The 20980-nt window shown below is 38.4% G+C and overlaps 1 protein-coding gene across 1 annotated transcript; it reads left to right on the top strand.

The window, feature by feature from the left end:
* The first annotated feature begins 350 nt into the window (after window positions 1–350).
* Window positions 351–19551, top strand: DCLRE1A (DNA cross-link repair 1A). Its single transcript, XM_029083555.1, has 10 exons — window positions 351–768; window positions 2558–3304; window positions 3371–4129; window positions 6047–6180; window positions 7307–7425; window positions 9121–9264; window positions 10173–10318; window positions 11379–11533; window positions 18487–18628; window positions 19282–19551. The coding sequence occupies exons 1-10, from the start codon at window positions 351–353 to the stop codon at window positions 19446–19448; spliced, it is 2931 nt and encodes a 976-aa protein (XP_028939388.1). The 3' UTR covers window positions 19449–19551.
* Window positions 19552–20980: the final 1429 nt, after the last annotated feature.

Here is a 20980-nt window from a genome sequence, read left to right as displayed (position 1 = left end):
GGCCGGGCTTCACCCTGCGAGGCTGGGTCGGTGGTTACGAGGGGGGTCGCCGAAGGAAATGGCTCAGCCCGCACGTCTGTCTGTGTCTGACAGCCTCGGGTTCTGTGCAGCAGCAGTAATTACAGAGATGCAAAGGGACGCTCATTAAATTACTTTTAGGCTAGATCCACCATGCTTCTGTCCCATCACCGACTGCGCTTTGGTTTGTGGCCCGCTGGTGCTTTTTTAAAATGGAGTTCAGGTGCTTTTCTTCAAATAGTAAAGGAGAGAGGGAGCAGAAAACATATTAACGGCAGGAAAGGTAGATTTGTGAACTGCTGCTTAAAAGAAACAACATTTCATGCGTTGCCATGTCTGAAGATGCGTTATTGGAAGAGGACATTTGGGAGTACAAATCCATTAGGAAGCAAAAGCATCAGAGTAATTCAGAGAGCACCTCAACACCTGTGCGGAAAATAAGCGATGGCAAGAGCAGGGCAAAAAGAAAGAGAACTGGAAATAAAAAAAAATCCGTAGAAAAACATGATACGCTTCAGAAAACCGAGCAGAGATCAAGGCCAGGGCAGGATGCAGATCAATGTCAAGATGACAGCAGCGTGCACTCCCAGGACAGCGTGAGTAGCCTGACAGAACAGAGCTCCCCACATGCAAAGCCTGTCCATGACGGGCACTGTCCGAGCTGCCAGATGCCTTTCTCTTTGCTGCTGGTCCAGACACCTCGATGGCACGTTGCTGAATGTTTGGATACTCCAGGATCCGCTGAAAAAGGTATGAATAGAGTAAGAAAAAAAGCCTTCAGAAAACAGTTAAAGGATTCTCACGTCATTTTTCTGTAAACCTTGGTTTCCATATTTAGTTCAAAATCTGAGAAGGTGGTTGGTATGATTTTTAGAATTTTATCACTGATCATTTAGAAGTATTATTTTTGTATGAGACTTCTAGTTCTTTGTGAAGAACATGGAAATCTGACATGAAAATCTCGTATCAGAATCTGATCTCAAAACTTTATAGAGTAATGGTAAAGGTTAATGGTTGTTTATCAAGTTCCAGTCTTAGTAGTTGATTGAAGAAATCGAAGGTGCATATTTACCATTTTAAAATAATGGGACCTGTTTCAATTACTAAGTCAGTGTCAGTTAAAAAACCTTCTTCAGTTAAGAGGCTGCTGCTTTTGATGTGGAATTTCTTTCTCCATAGGTATAAATTTTAATATCCCATATTATCCCGCTGTGTCATTTTTCCAGTTGCCTGGGGACAGTTGGAAGCTGAAATCTGTCTGTTATCCTAACTTACTTGAAATTTTAGGCCCTGATCCAGTATGCCTCAGAAGTTTTATACAGAATTATACATGAACATTCCTATATCATAAGGCAACACAGTTTTGTTTTGAGTTCTGTACAAGAGGAATAAAACTGACTTGGAATTCCAATTGCTAGTTTCATGTGGAGAAATATCACATCTGAACAGATCCGGGTATCCAACTTATGTTCTTAACACACCTCATAACTTTTGAAAAACAGAAAGCACACAGTCAGGAAACTTGAGAAAAGGCAGTTTTAGGTAACACAGTTACTTTCCTTTTTATGTCTTTGTAACTTTCATTGAAGTTTCTTCTTTAGAACAGTGAAAGGTGAGTCCTTTAATACTGATTTTGGCAGTGGTTTTAACTTGAGGCAGATGTGTTAACACCTTATTTGCATCTCTTACTCCCATAATTAACAGATGAATAATCATTCTGATTGATCTGGGCATTCATCTTAAAACCCTCAAAAGTGAGGCTAGCGAATTTTCAACAAAAAAGACTTGGGGAACAGCCACAGATTTTTGTGCTGGCATCTCAATCCTGCATATTTTTTCACATAAATAAATACATGACTGGTATTTTGTTTTGTTTCTTTGATTTACTGCGTAACCCAGCAAACAATTTGAAATGGAGTTTCAGGTTGATTCAGAACCAAGATTTGGTTTATTTTGAAACATGTTTACCGGTCTTTTCTGGTGCTACTGCTCTGAGCTCAGTGCTTGCATGTGAGACAGTTCGAAACTAGAAGCCATATGATTACATCAGCACATCATTGGAACAGAGTTAAGTTCTCTTGTTGTTAGAGGGCTGTGTTAATTCAGGCTTCGTGCTGTATTAGCAGCAGCTGTTTGGTTTTGGGTTGGAAGCGTTCTCATTTCTTGCCAACTCAGGGCAGGAGGTCTTGCTGGCTTGAAAATTACTTTTTACTTGTGCCTTCTGTCCTCCAATAGTTGTACTTATAAGAAAAAGCTGTTAAATTGTGTGTGTCATATGTGATTTTTATTTTCACAGAATCACAGAATGTTGGGGCTTGGAAGGGACCTCAAAAGATCATCCAGTCCAATCCCCCTGCTGGAGCAGGAACCTAAATGAGATCACACAGGAAGGCGTCCAGGCGGGTCTTGAATGTCTCCAAAGAAGGAGACTCCACACCCTCCCTGGGCAGCCTGTCCCAGTGCTCTGTTATTTTAATAATTATGCCAACTATATTTGCAAAGGTATTAGCATTACTTCTCTGTTTAACTCTTTTCATAGAGTGTCCTGATGGTTTGCTGTGCACTTCCACCATTCCATCTCACTACAAGCGTTACAGCCATTTCCTACTTGCAGCAAGCAGGGCAGGAGATTATCTTGTAAACTCTTCAGCAAACACTTTGGAGAGGAAGATGACATGTTCTACTGCAGCAAAGCCCAGCTGTTCCCCAAGTCATGTAGAGGAAATCTCACAGAATGAGAAACCACCTAATAATGGAAAAAATGTCCCGAATGATGACTGTACATTGATGGTACGGAGTTCACCACAATTGAAGTCTCTAAATATTATCAGTGAAAGCGCTTCCTCTTTTGCAGATGTTCAAAAGCCTCAACAGACATTTCAGCTTACAAAGACCACGGATAATAGTTGTAAATTCGAATTTTATGACTTTGCATCCTCTCAAGGAAGTGGAACAGGAGAAGATCTGTGTAATCAGAAAGATACAAATCAGCCAAGTCTACTACAGTCAAAAGCGGACTTCAGTGACTGTGAAATTTCTTACTCTCCACTGAGCACTTTTGAGGAAACTGAAGAGGAAAATGAGGAAGAGGAGAGGAAAGTAAAAATATCACAAAATAAATCACTCAAGGCCTGGAACTTTGAAGTTGAAGAATCTAATTCTGCGGTGTCTAAAACATTTGATGGACTTCTCTCACAGCAGAAGCCTCAGTCTGAGCCTACCAAAATGGGAAATTTCATAATTAAAAAAAAACACTGTGAGGAAGTAAATACATTGAACCATCTAGGTCATAGTGTAAAAACTGTTTCTCAGAGTCACATGAACAGCAAGTTCTGTAATTCAACATGTGTAGATAATCAGCATTTGCAAGAGGTGCTGGCCAGTGGATCTTCTTTACCTTTTAATTGTGAGGAGGTTGAACAGCCAGAATTTATTTCCTCTGCTGCTAAGGCAGGTAACACAGAGTCAGAAGACACTGGTGCTTGTGCTTTGGATTCTGCATACATGAGTTTTACTGAGACATCATCGCTGCTAGTCAGAGAAGATGCTAGGTCTTTTCTGACACAGAAAAGTAGTGTTTTGCAGGACTCAAGTACTGTTTTAACTAATGCAGATAAAATGACTACCAATGCAATTGAAAAAACAGCTTGCCAGGAGAGTTTGCAAGCAGTAGTGGAGAAAGAAGGAAATCTTAATGCAGCAGCTGTGTGCTTTCCCAGCCCCAACTCTAAAACAGTACCATCTCTTTCTTTAGCAAGTATGAATGCCAAATCCAGTTCTGCCAAAGAACTCAAACAAATGGACATTGGTGTTTTCTTTGGGTTAAAACCCAAAGTAAAAGAGGAAAGCAAAGGAGAGACGTGTTTGAGTGAGGGAAAGCAGATATCAAGTTCAGTAACTCCCAATGGAAAGAAGCCCAGACGGCAAAAAAGGAAAGCGGAAGGGTCTGTGGAAGATGTAGAAGAGGTTGCAGAAAGTTCAAATACAAATGGAGCCTTTGCAGATGTAAGTTCTGGTGGCCAGCAAAGGTGGAGAAAAAAATATAAAGAATTACCTACTACAGGTGAAGGAACAAGAAAAAAACACTGCCCTTTCTACAAGAAAATACCAGGTGAGAGGTAGCTGTTGCTTTTTGTAGAGGTTAACTGATTTTGGCTTGAGTGTTGTATTTTTTTTTCCTAATTTTAAGCTTCAGTATTCTTCACTTTTCATAACCATTTAGACTGTAGCTCATAATGAATTTTCTTTCCTCCCTCTAAATTGATAAAATATTGTGTAGGTGCAGATCTCCAAAAGAAGGTGATTGCAGAACTAGAGTCAGCAACAGCTGAAAATGGTGAAATAGTTATCTCAGGAAAATTATTTAAAGGACTGACTTCTGAATGGTTTTCACAGGGCAGAAAACATGAGCAGTATTGAAAGATGGATCTACTTTCTTAAATGATTTTGATTATATCCTTTGTTAATATTCACTCTTAATTGCTGAATTTAATCTTTCACACTGCTTCAGCTGTGCCTGAAAATAGGGCTGTCAATAGCAGTTATTTCCTGACACTAAGTTAAAAGAATGTTTAATTTTGCATTTGAAATTCAGTTGTATTAGAAAAATGATTACTACAACTGTAAAAACAAAGAAATGAAAACCAGAGGAGTTTAGTTAAGGAAACAGACAAGAATTTCTCAGAATCTCCTCAAGCAATTACATAAATTACAGGATGGTGGATCAGCGGCTTTAAAAGCTTCAGAGCCTCACAGTTCTGTTTACCACGAAAGGACTGTCTTGGTCTTAGGTAGATATTTGAGGAAGCCAAATAGAAGTATATTAGTGATCCTAAGCGCCAAGCTGCTGCTTGAAGACTGACCTGTAAGTCTTTGTGGGACTACACCACTATCATGGGTTCCATGGGCTTAGAGAATTTTCCATATATAATAAATTTGAAGAACAGCCTCCTGTGCCTACAGTGCAATTTTAAAGTTGCTTCATTATTATTCTTATTATCTTTGTTCTGAATTTTGTTGCTACATTTGAAATATATTTGACTGTATCGCTACTGATACTTATTTATCCCCATGGCCTAGTATAATTCAGCCTCTCAAAGTTTTGAGTCTGATTTCTCTCAAACACTTGGGCATTTTTTGGTTTGTGATTTTTAATTATCAGACTGCTATGGGTTTTTTTTGGAGTTACAAATATTTGAAGTTCTAGCCTCAGGTAAGTAGAACTATTTCTAATTCTCCTGGAAGATCTGGGGAATATGCGTAGCATAAAATGAAAACTACTTGAGTGCCACCAGATGAATTAGTTCTGTGCATTATTTGGTGGTTTTAAGAAAGTATAACCCAATGTGAAAGGACCATTGATAAGTATGTTTGTATGTTTAAAAAATTACATTTGCAGAGAAAGGGCTACGTTCTCTACAGCTGTCTTTGTGCAACACCTTTACACAAACAGCACCTCACTGAAAGCAGACAATGGCAAATCAGACACCTTTCATCTCAGCAGATATATTTGAAGACCCCAGAATACTTGCTTCATAATTATATGGTAGCATGTTTTAATATTAAATGCAGAATAATTGAAAAATTGCAGCTTGATTGCAAAATGCATTTTGTTAAGATGAGGTTACCTGTTTTATTTTGTGTTAAGACATTGGTATTAGATTTTAATCTGTGTGAACTTTCAAAAATATCAGCTGAATGCAAATAAATGTGTTTTATTTGCTTAACCAGTTGCTGTCTGTGTAGGATGACAGCTGAACAACAAATAATTTGGGAGGCCTGTGGAAGTGTTTGTGTGTGGACACTTTGTTAAATTTTTATTTTAATAAGTGAAAATCTTTTTCATTACTGTTGACTCATATGCAACCTATGCTCATCTTTAAATGGCTCCTTCAACTGTATGCAGTGCAACTGTATTATTACCTTTTAATTTGGAAGAAAGAAAAAAGAAGAAAAGGAACATCTAATTAGAAACTAGTTCTGAACTACACATGTTTACTGACTGGCTTCTCTTCCCTTTTTGCTGTAGGAACTGGTTTTACAGTTGATGCCTTCCAGTATGGAGAAATTGAAGGCTGCACAGCTTATTTCCTTACTCATTTTCACTCTGATCACTATTGTGGACTAACAAAAAACTTCATGTTTCCAATCTACTGTAATAAGGTAAGGTTCTCCAAGATTGGTAGGTATTATCAAGTCCATATGCAACTATAATAACTTTTACACTGATTAAAGTAAGTAGAAGATCAGAGGTTCCCCTTGTTGGGTCAGTTAGGCACAGTGGATATATATAGGATATATATATAGGGGAATCTGGTTTTTCCTTGTAAGAAATTCCTGCCCTGATTTAACTGATGAAGATGATGAGTGAAACTTCTCTGTTTGAATACCATGAGAAAATTCAGGTTTCAGAGGATCTCTAGAGGTCCTATAGTCTGATCTCCTGCACGATGCAGTTGTAACTGCAGAGTTAGATCAGACTGCAGAGAGTCTTTGTTGGTCAAATTTTGGAAATAGGACAGATTCCATTACACCTCCTCACAGCCTGTTGCAGTGAATGATAATTGAAATGTCTGTTTTTGCAACTGGAGGCTGTAGCTTGTTCTTTTTGTGTGGATCATGGAGAAGAATCTGGCTCCATCTTGTCTATAACTCTGTTCAAGTGATGAAAGTCTGAAACTAGATTCCACTTGAGCCATCTCTTCTTCACATTCAGTAAATGGAGTTGTTTTAGCCTGGTCCTGTGTGTCCTGTGTTTCAGGCTGATGAATGGCCAAGACTGCCATTAGCTATCGTATGTCCAACCAACTCGTTACTCATAACATGGTAGGGCAGCTTGCCTAATCAACCTGTCCAGAACCTGCATCAAAAATCTATTTCTGATTTACTCCAGAAGCCTCCAGGAATGCTTGTGTCCCGTGTTGCCCTTCCAGTAGGTGTTGGGGTGACTGGAAATTTCTTCAGCTGTTTAAAGAAGGCTTTCCCCACCTCTTCTTCTTGACTTGGCAATCGGTAACAGATGCTATTCCCCCTGTCTGCCTGCTCTCTGATTCCAGTCCGTAACCTGATGACAGGATTTTAAAAATTTGCTTTTTTAAGATAGCTTTTTTTTTTTTTCAGTTTTCTTTTTGAGAAACGAAATGGTACTGAAAGGCTTGATTATATGCAGGATCTCATAGTTTCTCTGTAAACCAGACAGTCTGGCTTGGAGAGCCTTTGTTTCTAAGATAAACAAAGCCTTTTTTTAGATTTTGTTCCTATTCCATATTAAATCCTTTCCCTGTTACAGATAACTGGCAACCTGGTGAAGAGCAAACTTCGAGTCAAGGAGCAGTACGTCCACGTGCTGCCAATGGACACAGAATGTGTAGTGAATGGGATCAAAGTGTTGTTGCTCGATGCCAATCAGTATGTATCACTGCATTTGCTGTGGAATATTTGTATGTGTAGAATATTAAAGATGAATAGCTGTGCAGATACAGTTCATGTTTTCATTATTTTTATATAATAATTCACATTTCTGAGTTGGCTTAGTAACGTGCATTTTCACTTCAGAAGTGAATTAGGCATGTAGGAGCCTAAATTTCTTTGAAGTAGTTAGCTTTTGAAATAGGTTAATTATTTTTGAAGGTGAAACTTAGGCTTGTGACAATTTTAGCTTAACTTTATTTTTTTGTTGTTGTAATGAGTCCCTAGTGTTAACTGCACTTAGCTCTATAATTTTTAAGCTTGTTGAGAGGTTGAATGACTTTTCTAGTCGTCTGGACACTTTAGTTTTTGGTGTCTAGTTGGGAACATCCCAGATTTGATTATCAGATATGTTAGGTTTCTGTAGCTTCAACTGAAGATAGTGAAATCTTCAGCTAAAGAAAAATGTGGCCCTTTGGATCCCAAGAGAGACAAAGCCTAGCCAACATTTTGAAAACTGAACTTTAAAGAAAAGCCTGTTGAAATGTGCAACAAGACTTCTATTGGATTTGGTGATAAAGGGTGAGGTTTTTGTCCAACATGGCACTGGCACTGTGTGATAATGCTGCATCTGGAGTTCAGTAGCACCTGATTTCCAGCCCTGTGCTCTTGCCCTTCTGCCTCTTGGTACCTTATTTGGCTATGGGCTAGAGGAAAAGTCCTTTCTTTCCCTGAAGTGTATATTGAAATGCAACACTGTGTCACAGCTGGTTTGAATATTACTTATCTTAGGATTTGTTTATAGTTGGAGAGATAAGATTCCATGAAGTCCTTTGAGAACCCTTTCTGGGAATGAAAGAAGACTTGTTGCTTATGTAATTTGGACACGTCTCATTTTTCCTGTTTGTCTCTGATCCTCTGCTTCAATTTAAAAAGGCATATAAACCTTAGGTACAAAGTTCAACTTTTTGGAGAGTTCACCAATTCTGTCATTTTAGCTCTGATTCATGCCAAGTTTTTCCTTTTTTGAGATTTCATTTACCCTTTACAGATGATTCATGTCCAAAATAGTCCCACTCTGGTTTTCCAGTCTGAGCACTTACCCTTCAGACAGCTCTGGCGAGGAACTGCAGAAGGTGCAATGGATTTGCTGTGCCAAATAAAGAGAATTGTATTCATAACCAGGGAATTCTGGATGGAGGATAATGTTTAAAATCTGCAAATAGAACTTAAAAAGAAAGGCTTCAGTAAGTCGTGCAGGAATTAAGATAGATTTGCAGTAATACAATTGTGTTTCTCCCGAATAAGGATGCTGCTTCTCTTTGGTGAGCTGTTTTTCCTTTAAATCAAGTAATAGAACCTCAGAGTTTGCAACTGAGGCAACATTTTTGTCATATCTAGAATACCAAGCATCTCAAAAAGGCAGTTAATGCTTGATTACTTTGCTGTTGGTGTGGTTTTTTTCTTCCCTACATCTCAACTGAGAACTCAAGTTTAGATTGTCTGTGGCCGTAAGCTTAGCTTTAGAATTCCTTTAGAAATTGGGACTTTCTAGCTAAATCATGCTGCATACTAGTTGTTATTTAAAAAGCTGTTCTGCACACCTTCCTGCTACTGCAGGGTGGTTTATCTCGTAAGGCAGTTTATCAGTATAGAGAACTAACATAATTTGTATGGGTTTTTTGTTTGTTTCAGTTGTCCAGGTGCAACAATGATCCTTTTCTGTCTACCAAGTGGAACTGTTATTCTGCACACAGGAGATTTCAGGGCAGATCCTTCTATGGAGCGCTACCCTGCTTTGTCTGGTCGACAAGTCCACACCCTTTACCTTGATACCACGTATGTTGTGTTTAATATTTTTTTTAATATAACCCTCTTTTCAGTTTAGTAAGACTTTATATGAACCAAATAAATGTAAGTGTAAATGATATTACTGTTTTAACACTTGTTAGCTCTATATAGTGTTAGATAAAATCAGATATTTATTGAATGTCTATGTATGTCTAACTTGTTCATCCGTTATGCTGTTACATGAGAGAGAATAAAAGTGGGTGGTGGAAAAGGTGCTAAAATATTTGCTGAGATGACCTCATTATTTATAAGTGGCATTAAATTCTGGGTGTTAAAATCCATGTATTGTGTTGAGCTCTAAAACAAGAGGTTCATTGGTCTTAGATGTATTCAACTCTGTTATGAAAAGGGATGTGGGGGAATTTGGAGTGAAAGAATGCCAAATGATTAAGTCAGTGGTCCAGGTTTTCATTAGACCTTTCTCTGACTCATGTATATAAAATTGTTTTTCTGTGTACGATGACTAATGCCCAGCTGCAGGCTTTTATTTCTGTTCCATATGTTTCTGTGAATGAATAATGCCTTATGTTATGGTTTGTATGCATGACAAAAAATAGACATGAGGATGTAATTAGTACGTGATACAAATATCTAGCTTGAAAGAGCACTTGGTATTTATAGAGAAAAATCTGCAGAATTGAGAGTCAGTGTCAGACAAGTGAAGTTGTAGAGAAAAGACTGATATAGTCAATGTAAATTTTATTGGAACAATATCATCTGGGCACCTCAGTGGTTTCTAATAAATAAATTTCAAGTAGATTGAAATTCTATAGAAGGATAGCTTCTTTTTCATAATTTTTTTGATTTTATGCATGCAGTTTTGAGGACCTTCTTGGTAAATTCAGATGTCTTTTATCTTGCGTAACAAAGTGGTATATCTTGTTTCCATGTCCCAGATACTGTAGTCCTGAATACACTTTTCCTTCTCAACAAGAGGTTATCCAGTTTGCTGTCAATACCGCCTTTGAGACAGTGACTTTAAACCCACGTACTCTAGTTGTCTGTGGCACCTACTCCATTGGAAAAGAAAAAGTTTTTTTAGGTAAGTAAAAGAAGCATACTGGATCAAATAACACCGACTTAGATAATTAATTTGTTAAAAGACCCTTTTCTTGAAGAGGTAAAGGATCAGTTAGTCTTGGTGGTCAGATATTGTGTAAAGAAATTAAATATATTTAATAATCCTATTGCTAGCTTTTTAGTTTTCTGATCAATAAAATTTAACTTTCTAAAAGAAATATTTTTCTGACATGTTTACAAACCCCCCAAATATACAGAAGACCAATTTGAATACTAAATTAATGAACCTGTTTGGTTGTGGTGAGAAAATTGCTAATGACAATTAAAAAAACATAAATGAAGTGTTTATGACATTTTTAGTGTTAATAGTTTCATGTTGTCAAGAAACAGTAGAGGGATATAATTATTCTTAAACTTTTCTTTTGCTAACAGTTTTTCCTTCCAGGTTTATATTATGTATTTCCTAAGTTTTTATAGTAATCAGTTTTAATGAAATCAATTTTAACAAAGCATTCCCCAAACTAAAACACATCTTTTCTGACTTAATGAAAATTTTGTGTGCTGTGCTTCACTTGGTTACAGCATTGGGAACCGAGGTGATTGCTCAAATGTGTACTCTAGAGCAGGCAGCTGTGTGCTGTTTGTGCTTCTGAGTATATTTAAGGTCATCAATACAAGATTTACTTTCACCGAAAATTAGTCTGTCTCTAACTTGGGCTGTTTGTTGCATATTCCAAAAACTGCATGTGTTTCTGGCTTTTTTGAAATATATACCAGCTCACCTTGGTAACATTCTGCCAAAGAAATATGACTTAGAACTTATCAATGTACTTCTATTCTCCTTATCTTTATAATTGTCATACATAATTCTGGTGCTAAAACGTATGAGCTAAAGTTTTTTAACAGCCATTACAGGTTTCTCTTCTTAATTTTAGACCATGAAACACAGTATCCTGTTGAATATAGATTTTTTTTTTTCAATAGTAAAAATGATCCAGTGCAATAATTAGGAATATCTCCAAAACAAGCAGAAAATGAACTCTCACTTTATCTGAATTCTTCCCAATTAATTCTTCCTAAAGCAATTGCTGAAGTTCTGGGCTCAAAAGCAAGTATGTCCCGTGACAAGTACAAAACACTGCAGTGCTTGGAGTCAGCAGCTGTTAATTCCCTCATCAGTGTGGACTGGGATGGTACTTTGCTTCATGTTCTTCCCATGATGCAAATTAATTTTAAGGTAAGTTCAGAAAATATGCTCTGTTGATTAACATGCTGGCTAATATTAGTGTTGGCTCCTCCCAACCGGTGTTGTGTTTGGTGCTTTTTAACCTCTTGTCAGATCATATTTATTTAGTGAAGTTTTGACATGTAGCAATACCTTGAAAATGAAATGCAATTAAACATTAATGTCTGTCTCCAAACCTGATGCACAGAAGGTGTAATTTCACTTCAGTGTGGTGCTTGTACAGGATCAGATGAGGTGTGTTCAAAGGCTTGCTCCTTGTGGGCCTTTTTGAAGTAGATTTATGTCACGACTGCAGGATCTGTCCTATTAGCAATTAATATATTGTGACAGGGAGTCCCTGTTTTCAGGCTTTTACCTGATATGATGTAGGAAAAGAAAGGATTTTTCTGCCTGTGAGCCTCTGTTTTGAGGCAGCCTGTGAACATGGCCAACTTCCAGTCTGGTGGTTGATAAAAGGCCGTAGGGTTCTCCATGTTCCTCTCAGTTCAATTTCCATGTATTTATAGTCATATTTTCATCTTTTGAAAGGATATTTTCTCTCCTTTGGTGCTGAAGATTGACATAGAGATAAGGATACTTGAAAATAAATGAAAACTCCCACATAAATACACACATTGAATGAAAGACACCTCATATATACACAGCCTTTAGTTTTTCTACACAATCTTCTCTAATATCTGTAGCAAAAGCAAGTAAAACAGTTTATTTTAAGACACAATTTCATTTAAGTTGACTTCAAATGCACCTTTCAGTCCAGATTTGAGACATTAGGTTTTTGTTGTTGAGAGTTTTTGTGGGAATTTCTTAGTTAGGAAAGGTGACTGATTACTGGGAGGGGAAGAAAGGTTTTTAAATAGGCTACAAACTGCAGAGTGGCGTTAAGGCAAAGCAGCAGGCTCTAGATTAGAGGTAACCTGGAAGAAAAACAGCGGTCGCTTGCTCCATGTGAACTTGGATTGATTTTCCTGCTTTGCTGCAGGCCTGCTGTGCCATCTCAAGCAAATCCTTCAGAGCAAGATGGTATTTAGCTGCAGGACCAGGCAAGGTCAGAGTTGACCTAAAAAGGAGAAAAAGAGGTTATACAATTTGGATGGGAGCTGCAGGAGATAGAACTTAATATCTTAATGTTTTAATATTGTTCTATAACATTTTCCACTGTGTGGCAGAACATGAGTAATGGAAATCTGTATGGATTTATTTTTAATGCATTGTGTTGTCTTAAGCAGTAATGTATTTTGGTTTCTTCTGCAGATTTTTGGGTTGTTATGTGATTCTGCTGTCACGTGTCCCAGCGTGTGTGGCATACTCACATAGCTGGACTTTCAGGCAGAGGGTGTGATTGTACCACAAGGATGTCTAGACAGCCTTACTTCTCAGAGAGACGCAGTTGTATCGTGTGCAGGGTCTCATCTCTGAGAACAGGAGTGTTTAGACAAATGTACAGTGTGGCAGGACCCTGGAAAGGGCCAGGAAAGATTAAAGGCACAGCGATCTAGAGCAGCTAGAACAAGTCCAGAGGAGGCCACCAGGATGATCCGAGGGCTGGAGCACCTCTCCTATGAGGACAGGCTGAAAGAGTTGGGGCTGTTCAGCCTGGAGAAGAGAAGGCTCCAGGGAGACCTTCTAGCGGCCTTCCAGTACCTGAAGGGGCTACAAGAAAGCTGGGGAGGGACTTTTCATAAGGGCAGCTAATGACAAAACAAGGGGAAATGGCTTTAAACTGAAAGAGGGGAGGTTTAGATTAGATATTAGGAAGAAGTTCTTCACTGTGAGGGTGGTCAGACACTGGAACGGGTTGCCCAGAGAAGCTGTGGCTGCTCCTCCCTGGAAGTGTTTAAGGCCAGGCTGGATGAGGCTTTGAGCAACTTGGTCTAGTGGAAGGTGTCCCTGCTGATGGCAGGCGGGCTGGAACTGGGTGTTTAAGGTCCCTTCCAACCCAAACCATTCTATGATCTAGTGGGCAAGAGTCCTGGTGTAACAGTGACAGCCTTCTGTTCTGGGGCTTTGACTTCATGCCTGAGGTTGTTGGAATGTGGTCTCATGCTAGTTTTGTGTCCATAAGTTAGGCATGGTGGACTATGATCTAGTGGGCAAGAGTCCTGGTGTAACAGCCACGACCTTCTGTTCTGGGGCTTTAACTTCATGAATGAGGTTGTTGGAATGTGGTCTCGTGCTAGTTTTGTGTCCATGTAAGTTAGGCATGGTGGACTTCCAGAGTCCTAAACATCTGATGAGGCCGGTAGCTAGATGAATGCCTAGGTGGAATGTAGTGTCAGTGAAATGTGGAGAATGTTAAATGCTTAAAGATTGGTTCACATGACCATTTATGTGATTTCTCCTCCAGCAGAATCAGTAAACTTGATCTCAGAAAAGACAATATTTTTAAGAATAAATTATCTGATCACTTATAATCTTGTTCTAGTAAAAGAATGATGAACGATACCATCCTGTTTTTACAGACCATGTAAATGTTGATGTCATCATCTCCAGTTGTATGTTTTTGTCTTCTGCTGGATTATACAGATTTTGTCCTGAATTACTGGCTCATTACTGGGAAAGCTAGAATTTTTTAGTGATCCTCGTCACTAATGCTGATGCCTTTGTTATCTTCTGGGTCTCTCCTACTTCTTCTGTTGTATTTGATCCCTAGCCCTTCTCAAAAACACTATCCTACTTCTTAATTTGGGCTATTCTCCTGGTCATGTAGTTTTAGCTGCAAACCTACAAGTCCATGCAATCCTGATGGGAGTATTCTCAGTCAGAAGCTCAGGTTCAGTCCTTATTCAGTAAATTGAGCACATCTGTGATCTTGTCCATCAGTTGCCTTGTTAGTAGAATGCAAATAGCCAAACCCCGATGGTATGTTATAGTATCTCCTAGAAGCCCCAGTTTTATACCCCTTTTTTTTTTCCCCCCCTGTTATGTTCTTTACCAATAGGAAGAAAACAAACCTGTCTGTGCTCCAGGCTTGATAGTTTTAAGAACTGTAGCCTGATTCTTCTGCCTTTCATTACTGAAAAACTTCTCTGGTCTGTTTCTAGATAAAGAACCAAAAAAAGCTGCATAAGCCATGTGTGCTTGCTACAACTGGAGCCTAGTTTGCAGTAACTGTTGATAAAACTGTACTTGCCCAAAGAAAGCTTTCTTGTTTCCATACCTGACTGCTCCCAAGACTAAAATCTGGATGCCCACAGCCTTCCTTTTTACCCTGAGTAGAGAGGAAATGAGCTCATCGTTTTGAGATGCTCCTGCATACGCTTCTCTGTTCACAGGCTTTCTGCTGTGATCAGGGGCTTTGTTTTGTTTGTTTTTTTTCCCCCGATCATTGAGTCTCCAGATTGCTGGAAAATGTTACAGTTTTTAAAATAATTCTGGTATTTTTTTGCATGCATATTCAGGAACTTTAGAGGTATTTTTGCAGTTTGTGTTGTGAGTATTTTTTTCCTTTTGGTGGCATTGTCCAGCTGTTTAATTCCAGTTTTGGAGCTATCTGAAATCTGTTTTTCTCCATGTTGATTTTCAGGAGTAATATCAAGCATGGTTTTTTTTCATTTTGGAGTCAGCTGTTTTATTATTTGTAAACAACTAGCTTAGCTGTTCATGTATGATTTATAAACACTGCATTGATTCAGCAGAGATCATCATTCACCTGAAAGCCACGGGCGCTTAGAAAAGCACAGAAACCTCTCTCTGTCTTTCCCCTTGTTACCAGAGTTTTAAAGACTGGTGTTGGTACCTTCTGCCTAGAACTGAAGCAAACAAATACGAATAGTGGCCATAATTGTGTTAAATCCACCATGAAAAACAGGTGGAACGGTGAATGGTTCTTTGACAGGTTGAAAGATGATTTTTGCAAACCCGCAGCATCCTCAGAAGATGGGCTGTACCTCGATTTTCGCTTGGCCACAGACTCAGTGGCAGAGACAGATGGTGTGTTTCCCTTTCCTGCTTGAACTCTCTGCATCAGGATGTGCACGTGTCTGTACAAATGCAGCCACAGTGAAGGAAACTGCTACCTGGCTTAAATGTTTCCACCACTTTTTATCTTCAAACATATATTTGTATACTGAATTCTGGGGGATTTTCTATTGCTGCATCAGGAGTTGTGTCACTATCCTAAAAAATCTATCGAAGAAACAAGTTCAAATTTGAGAAGAAAGTGAATCTTTTCTGCTTTATGAATTCACAGGGATAGTCTCAATCTGTAGTTGGGATGAAAGCAGTCCCACACATAATATCAAATACCTGCCCAGGTGTCACCAGACTTGATGTATTTTATCCAGGCATTAATGACTGCTCCCTTGAAAAGAACCAGTACTTGAAATGAGTGTTTGGCTAAGATGTGTAAAGAGTAAAACTAGAAAAAACAAGCCATAGGGGGTCAGAGGCAGCAAAACTACAGTGGCAGAGGAGTGAGGTTTTTGTGGTGGTGTCTTACTGTTGGATTGGGTGGGTTCTTTTTGTTCATTTGGTTTTTGCTTTGTTTTGTTTTTTGTTCCCTATGTATAGCTCTGGCTTTCTTGAGGAGTTTATTTATTAGGAGTTGATATCAAACTTCCTTCAGGTGTTGCCTGGGTCAAAAGTGAGATGACAAGCTCTAGATTAATGTTCTGGATATTCTTAATGGATAACATCTACATAAATTAAAAAGATAACAAAAATAATTATTTTTTTAATGTGTGATTTTGAATTAAAATATTTATAAATATAAAACATGAATTGTTGCAATATTGGAAGTGTACTTGATACAGGTGTGGTACTCCACTGCAATACTTGGGTTTACTCAGTAAAATACAGGGGTTGCTGTGTGTGCTGATGAATAACTGTGCATAAGCCATTTGAGTTTCAGTGCTGGTAGGGGTGACTGTAAATTAACTATTTAATCATGTTGGAGTCTTCTCATAACTTGTGGAATCCGTTTGCATGTACTGCTGACTTCAGCAACACTGCAGATAACAGGCTGTCATGGCAATTGAAGGGGGATTTAGCAATGACATGTATTTTCCATTTTAAAAGGATGAAGGTTTAGAACAGTGTTGGCTAAAGCAGTAAAAGAAGAAATTGGAATGTGTATTTAAAGTGGACTTGTTAGAAATAAACACTGTAGTAATTTGTTTTATAGAAAGAGGCTGTCTTTTTTAAAATGCTTGCATGGTTCTTTTGCAACAATTTTTTTGTAACAGTCAAAAATTGAGACTTCTGCCAGTTAAATATGCAGTGGAAGATTTCCAGAGAATTGGGATCTTCAGGTTTGTGCACCCCTTTTATGTTGCTTAGCCCAGTAATGTCTTGTACTAGCACTGAGGGAAGATTTTGAAAAGTACCTGTGATTAAAATGCAAAAATAATTTAACAAAATTTGAAAGCAGGTTGGCATTGGTTAATATAATAATCATTGTATTTGAAGTACTGCATTTAGATTTCATTAGAGCAAGGGGAGCAAATACGTGAATTATTACCTTAAGCTGTGTTAATCTTCCTAATATGAAGTGTGAAGGAGAATTAGACTGCTACAGTTCTATCGTTAATCTAGTGAAGACTGAACATTTGCAGTGTATTAGCAGTCATGGCAGCCAGCCATAATCCCTGTTGCTGAATGAAACGCGTGCTGTGGTGGGGTGGTTTTGTTATTCTTCTATGTGCCCAGTTTGATGGATTTGGTATGTTGCTACTGGATATTGTACTGAAGGTGCTGTTAAATGTGGCAGTGTTGCAGGCAGCTTGCAGCTTCTCTGCTTAATAATTTTCAAGTAGCTGACAGGTTAGTTAGTGTTCTCTCCCAGCCTGTCTAGCCCCTTCTCCCCACCTTTTTTTAATCAGCCTTTATATCAGCAGCAGGAAATGTAAAATAAAGTTGGTAATTTTGAGTCCTATGATCTTGTAGGGTTTTTAAGTGGAGAATGTGCCTTTAAGATTTTATACAGGACACATGAAATTGATTTTCTATTTTTGGTTTGAAATAATACTGACTCACTTTATCCAGGAATAGGCTTGTACATTCCTTACACTTCCCTCTCATCCTTTTCCCCATCCTAGCTTAAATAACGTCAAAGGCTAACTCAGCCAGCTTGGAAACTTTTTCACAGAATCACAGAATGGTGGGGGTTGGAAGGAACCTCTGAAGATCACCTAGTCCAACCCCCTGCTAGAGCAGGATCACCTAGAGTAGATCACACAGGAACATGTCCAGGTGGGGTTTGAATGTCTCCAGAGATGGAGACTCCACAACCTCTCGGGCAGCCTGTCCCAGGGCTCTGTCACCCTCACAGTAAACAAGTATTTCCTTACATCTAGGTTGAACCTCCTGTTTTCCAGTTTGTGACCATTGCCCCTTTGTCCTGTCACTGGACACCACTGAGAAGTTAATTTTTATTTTTTTTAGAGTGAAGAGATGAGGTGGTTTCCTTCCAATCATGGATGGAGATGTGGTAAAGCATGGTTTAGTGCTCAGAGCAGTACTCAACTCGTGCACTGGCTTGCTGCATAGGTAGCTCACTTAATCCCTGAGCGCTTCTGGGCATAGGCAGGTGTCAGGATGTCAGTGGCACTTACTAACTGGATGATTTTGTACTGAAGCAGGCTTTCACCATCTTTTATCACCACTCAGCTGCAAGAGTGCTGACCTTCAGCTGAGGGGAGGAAATGAATGACTTAAGGGGCAAGATCTATAAGAAGATGTGATTATGCCTTATGTGTTCTGATCTGTAATGTGTAGCTGTTCATATGTGTTTATTCAGATGAAGCCATTGAGATCCTCATGTACAAGGTGCTCTGCAAATGTAAATATTTATCATTAATAATTTCAAGACAGTATTTAAAATAAAAAAGTTCTTATCAAAACATGAAAATAAAATTTATTCTAAAGTTTCACCACCGTTAAATCCCCAACCTTTAGGCTAATGAGTGATTTAGTAGGATTGAGTATGTGCTATATTTTTTTCACAGTGCTTGCAAGATCACTTGAATAAGTTTTCTGAGAATTTCGATCAAGTTCTGGCTTTCAAACCTACTGGGTGGACCTACTCTGATTCATGCCTTTCTCTGGTGGATATCAAGCCTCAGACAAGAGGAAGGATCACCATATATGGTATGAGAGTGGTAATGATTCAGTGCATTTAATTTTGTGCGGATGGCTTTCGTATTTCTATTCAGGAAGATCCTACTGTTCCTTTTAATCAATGCTTTTCCTGATAACTCATGGAGAAACTGAACAGATGGATCTCTCCAGGAGAGACCTGTGAATGAGTAACCAAGAACACTGTAAATGCAGATTTTTACATACGTTTTGCTTCTGTCCTCCTCTTGCAAATAAAGACTTTCATCTGATGCATCTAAAGATTTTAGGGGTGAAATCTTGGCCCGACTGATGCTGGTGGCAGTGTGGTTCTGGAGCCAAGATTTCATTCCATACCTCACTCAGTTGAGAGACTCTGGGTCTTCCTCTTCTTCTCAGTTCTTATCAGTGGGTGGAGTTGAATCCTCTAGAAGTTTTAAGATTCATTTAACCACCTGCTTGGTGTTGCTCAGTTTGCACTGGTGAATGATTTAGTAACTTAATGCAAGGTAATTTTTCCACAAGGAGGATCTGGGTTTTCATTTTACCTTAGCTATAAATGTTCAATCTCCAATATGAATTTTAAAAAACACTGTTTAAAGTATTTCCTAGCTGGAAAATTTGAAAAAGTATTTTGGCAAGAAGCTAAATAGACTGACAGATAGCTGTGATTTGTTTCATTTCAGGGATTCCTTACAGTGAACACAGCAGTTACCTGGAAATTAAGCGTTTTGTGCAATGGTTGAAGCCACAGAAAATCATCCCCACTGTAAATGTTGGAGACTGGAGAGCCAGAAGCTTGATGGAGAAGCATTTTAGAGACTGGATGATTGAGGGCAGTAGGCATAAATAAATATAAGGAAGAATGTATATTTCAAAAGAGGTGGGCTGCAATGGGAATTGGGAGTTGCTGTGAGCTTTAGTTAACTCCTTTTTCCACGGAGCTTTCTTTAGGAAGGACTAAGCTGCCATTCTGCTGAGAAAGCTGAATTTTGGAGGAGAAAAAAAAAAAAAAGGCACCTTGCTTTCTCATGTACCTACTACTTATTTTTTCCATAACTTAGTAACTTTTTTCAAATGCATATTTCAGGTTATTTTTATCTTACTTCTTTTTCCCATTCTTGATTATGGAGATGCCCAGATATATAATGCTGGGGGGGAAACTGCCTCCAGGTTAATAATTTCTGAAAAGAAGTTTTTGTAATAAAAGAGATGATGTTAAGCTTATGACACATGCTGTCAATTCAGGCTTCAGAGCAGCTCATTTCATGAGGCAGAACTGGCTATTGCGATTTAAATCTTACAAACTAAAGAGAGAGGATTGGCTTGGGCTCTTGCAGCATCTGTACTTTGGAAAATGATTTTTATAAAAGACATTGCTACCTACATTCTGCACAAGTTATTCTGAGTTTTTAAATATTTTTTTTAAATAAAGAACCTACATGAACCCTGTGTGTTCTTTCTGAGCAAAATGCATTTATTTTCAGTACTGTAGTTGCTAATCTGAGAAACCTGCACATAGTATCTTTGATGAATGTTCTCTGTATGTCGCTTGTATAAGGTTGCTCTTGCATCCTGGTAGTGCCAATTCTCAGCACGTGGTCACAGCACAGAAGTGGTTCCTCTCCCTATGGTCTCCTGCAGTGCAGTGGGCTTTGCAGGGTTGTATATACAGATTTGTTATTTGTATTTTGCAAAAACAAGAAAAGCAAATATTAGTACTGGCAGCAGAAAGGTAAGTTTCATTTTGTATTTTTCCCCTGAATCCTACCAGATTATCAGTGCTGCTTTTTCTGTATCTGCTTGGTATTTATGATACTGAAGTATGTGGTTGCATGCAGGCACACTAGTGTAATTATAAACACTAAAATAAAAAACATTCCACATTTCTAGGACTTAAAAAGTTAAATCATGCATAAAGAATTATCCTCCCAGAATAGTTTATCTGAAAACTTAAATGCCATTTTTTGTCAGGAAAACATTTCTTTAACCATCAATGTAAATATAAACAGATCCTTGTCTTTGAGTGACAAGCTCTGTAATGTGAAGTCACTTTGTTTTATTTCTGTCTTCTGAGAGAAATAACTGTGTTAAACTCTGATGGAAGAAAAGTTCTTACACTAATTCACAATTCTTTCATTGAAATACGGCATTGTTTTTGTTTTACCTAATGCATTATGATAGCTCTCCTTATCACAAGAACTGCTGATTGTCTTGGATTGGTATGCTCACTCCTAAGATTCCTCTCCTTTTTGGAGCAGGTGTGTGAAAAAGTATCTTTTACAGATACCCTTGGAAATACCGAACCTGAATTAACGTCTTGTACAAGTCAGAGCAAATTTGAGGATTCTGTTTGGCAGGCAAATGCTTCTACAGTTGAATCAT

This window comes from Antrostomus carolinensis, unplaced genomic scaffold, assembly GCF_000700745.2.
Source record: "Antrostomus carolinensis isolate BGI_N321 unplaced genomic scaffold, ASM70074v2 scaffold13632, whole genome shotgun sequence".
Classification (NCBI taxonomy): Eukaryota; Metazoa; Chordata; class Aves; order Caprimulgiformes; family Caprimulgidae; genus Antrostomus; species Antrostomus carolinensis.
This window is presented reverse-complemented; position numbering and strand designations above follow the sequence as displayed.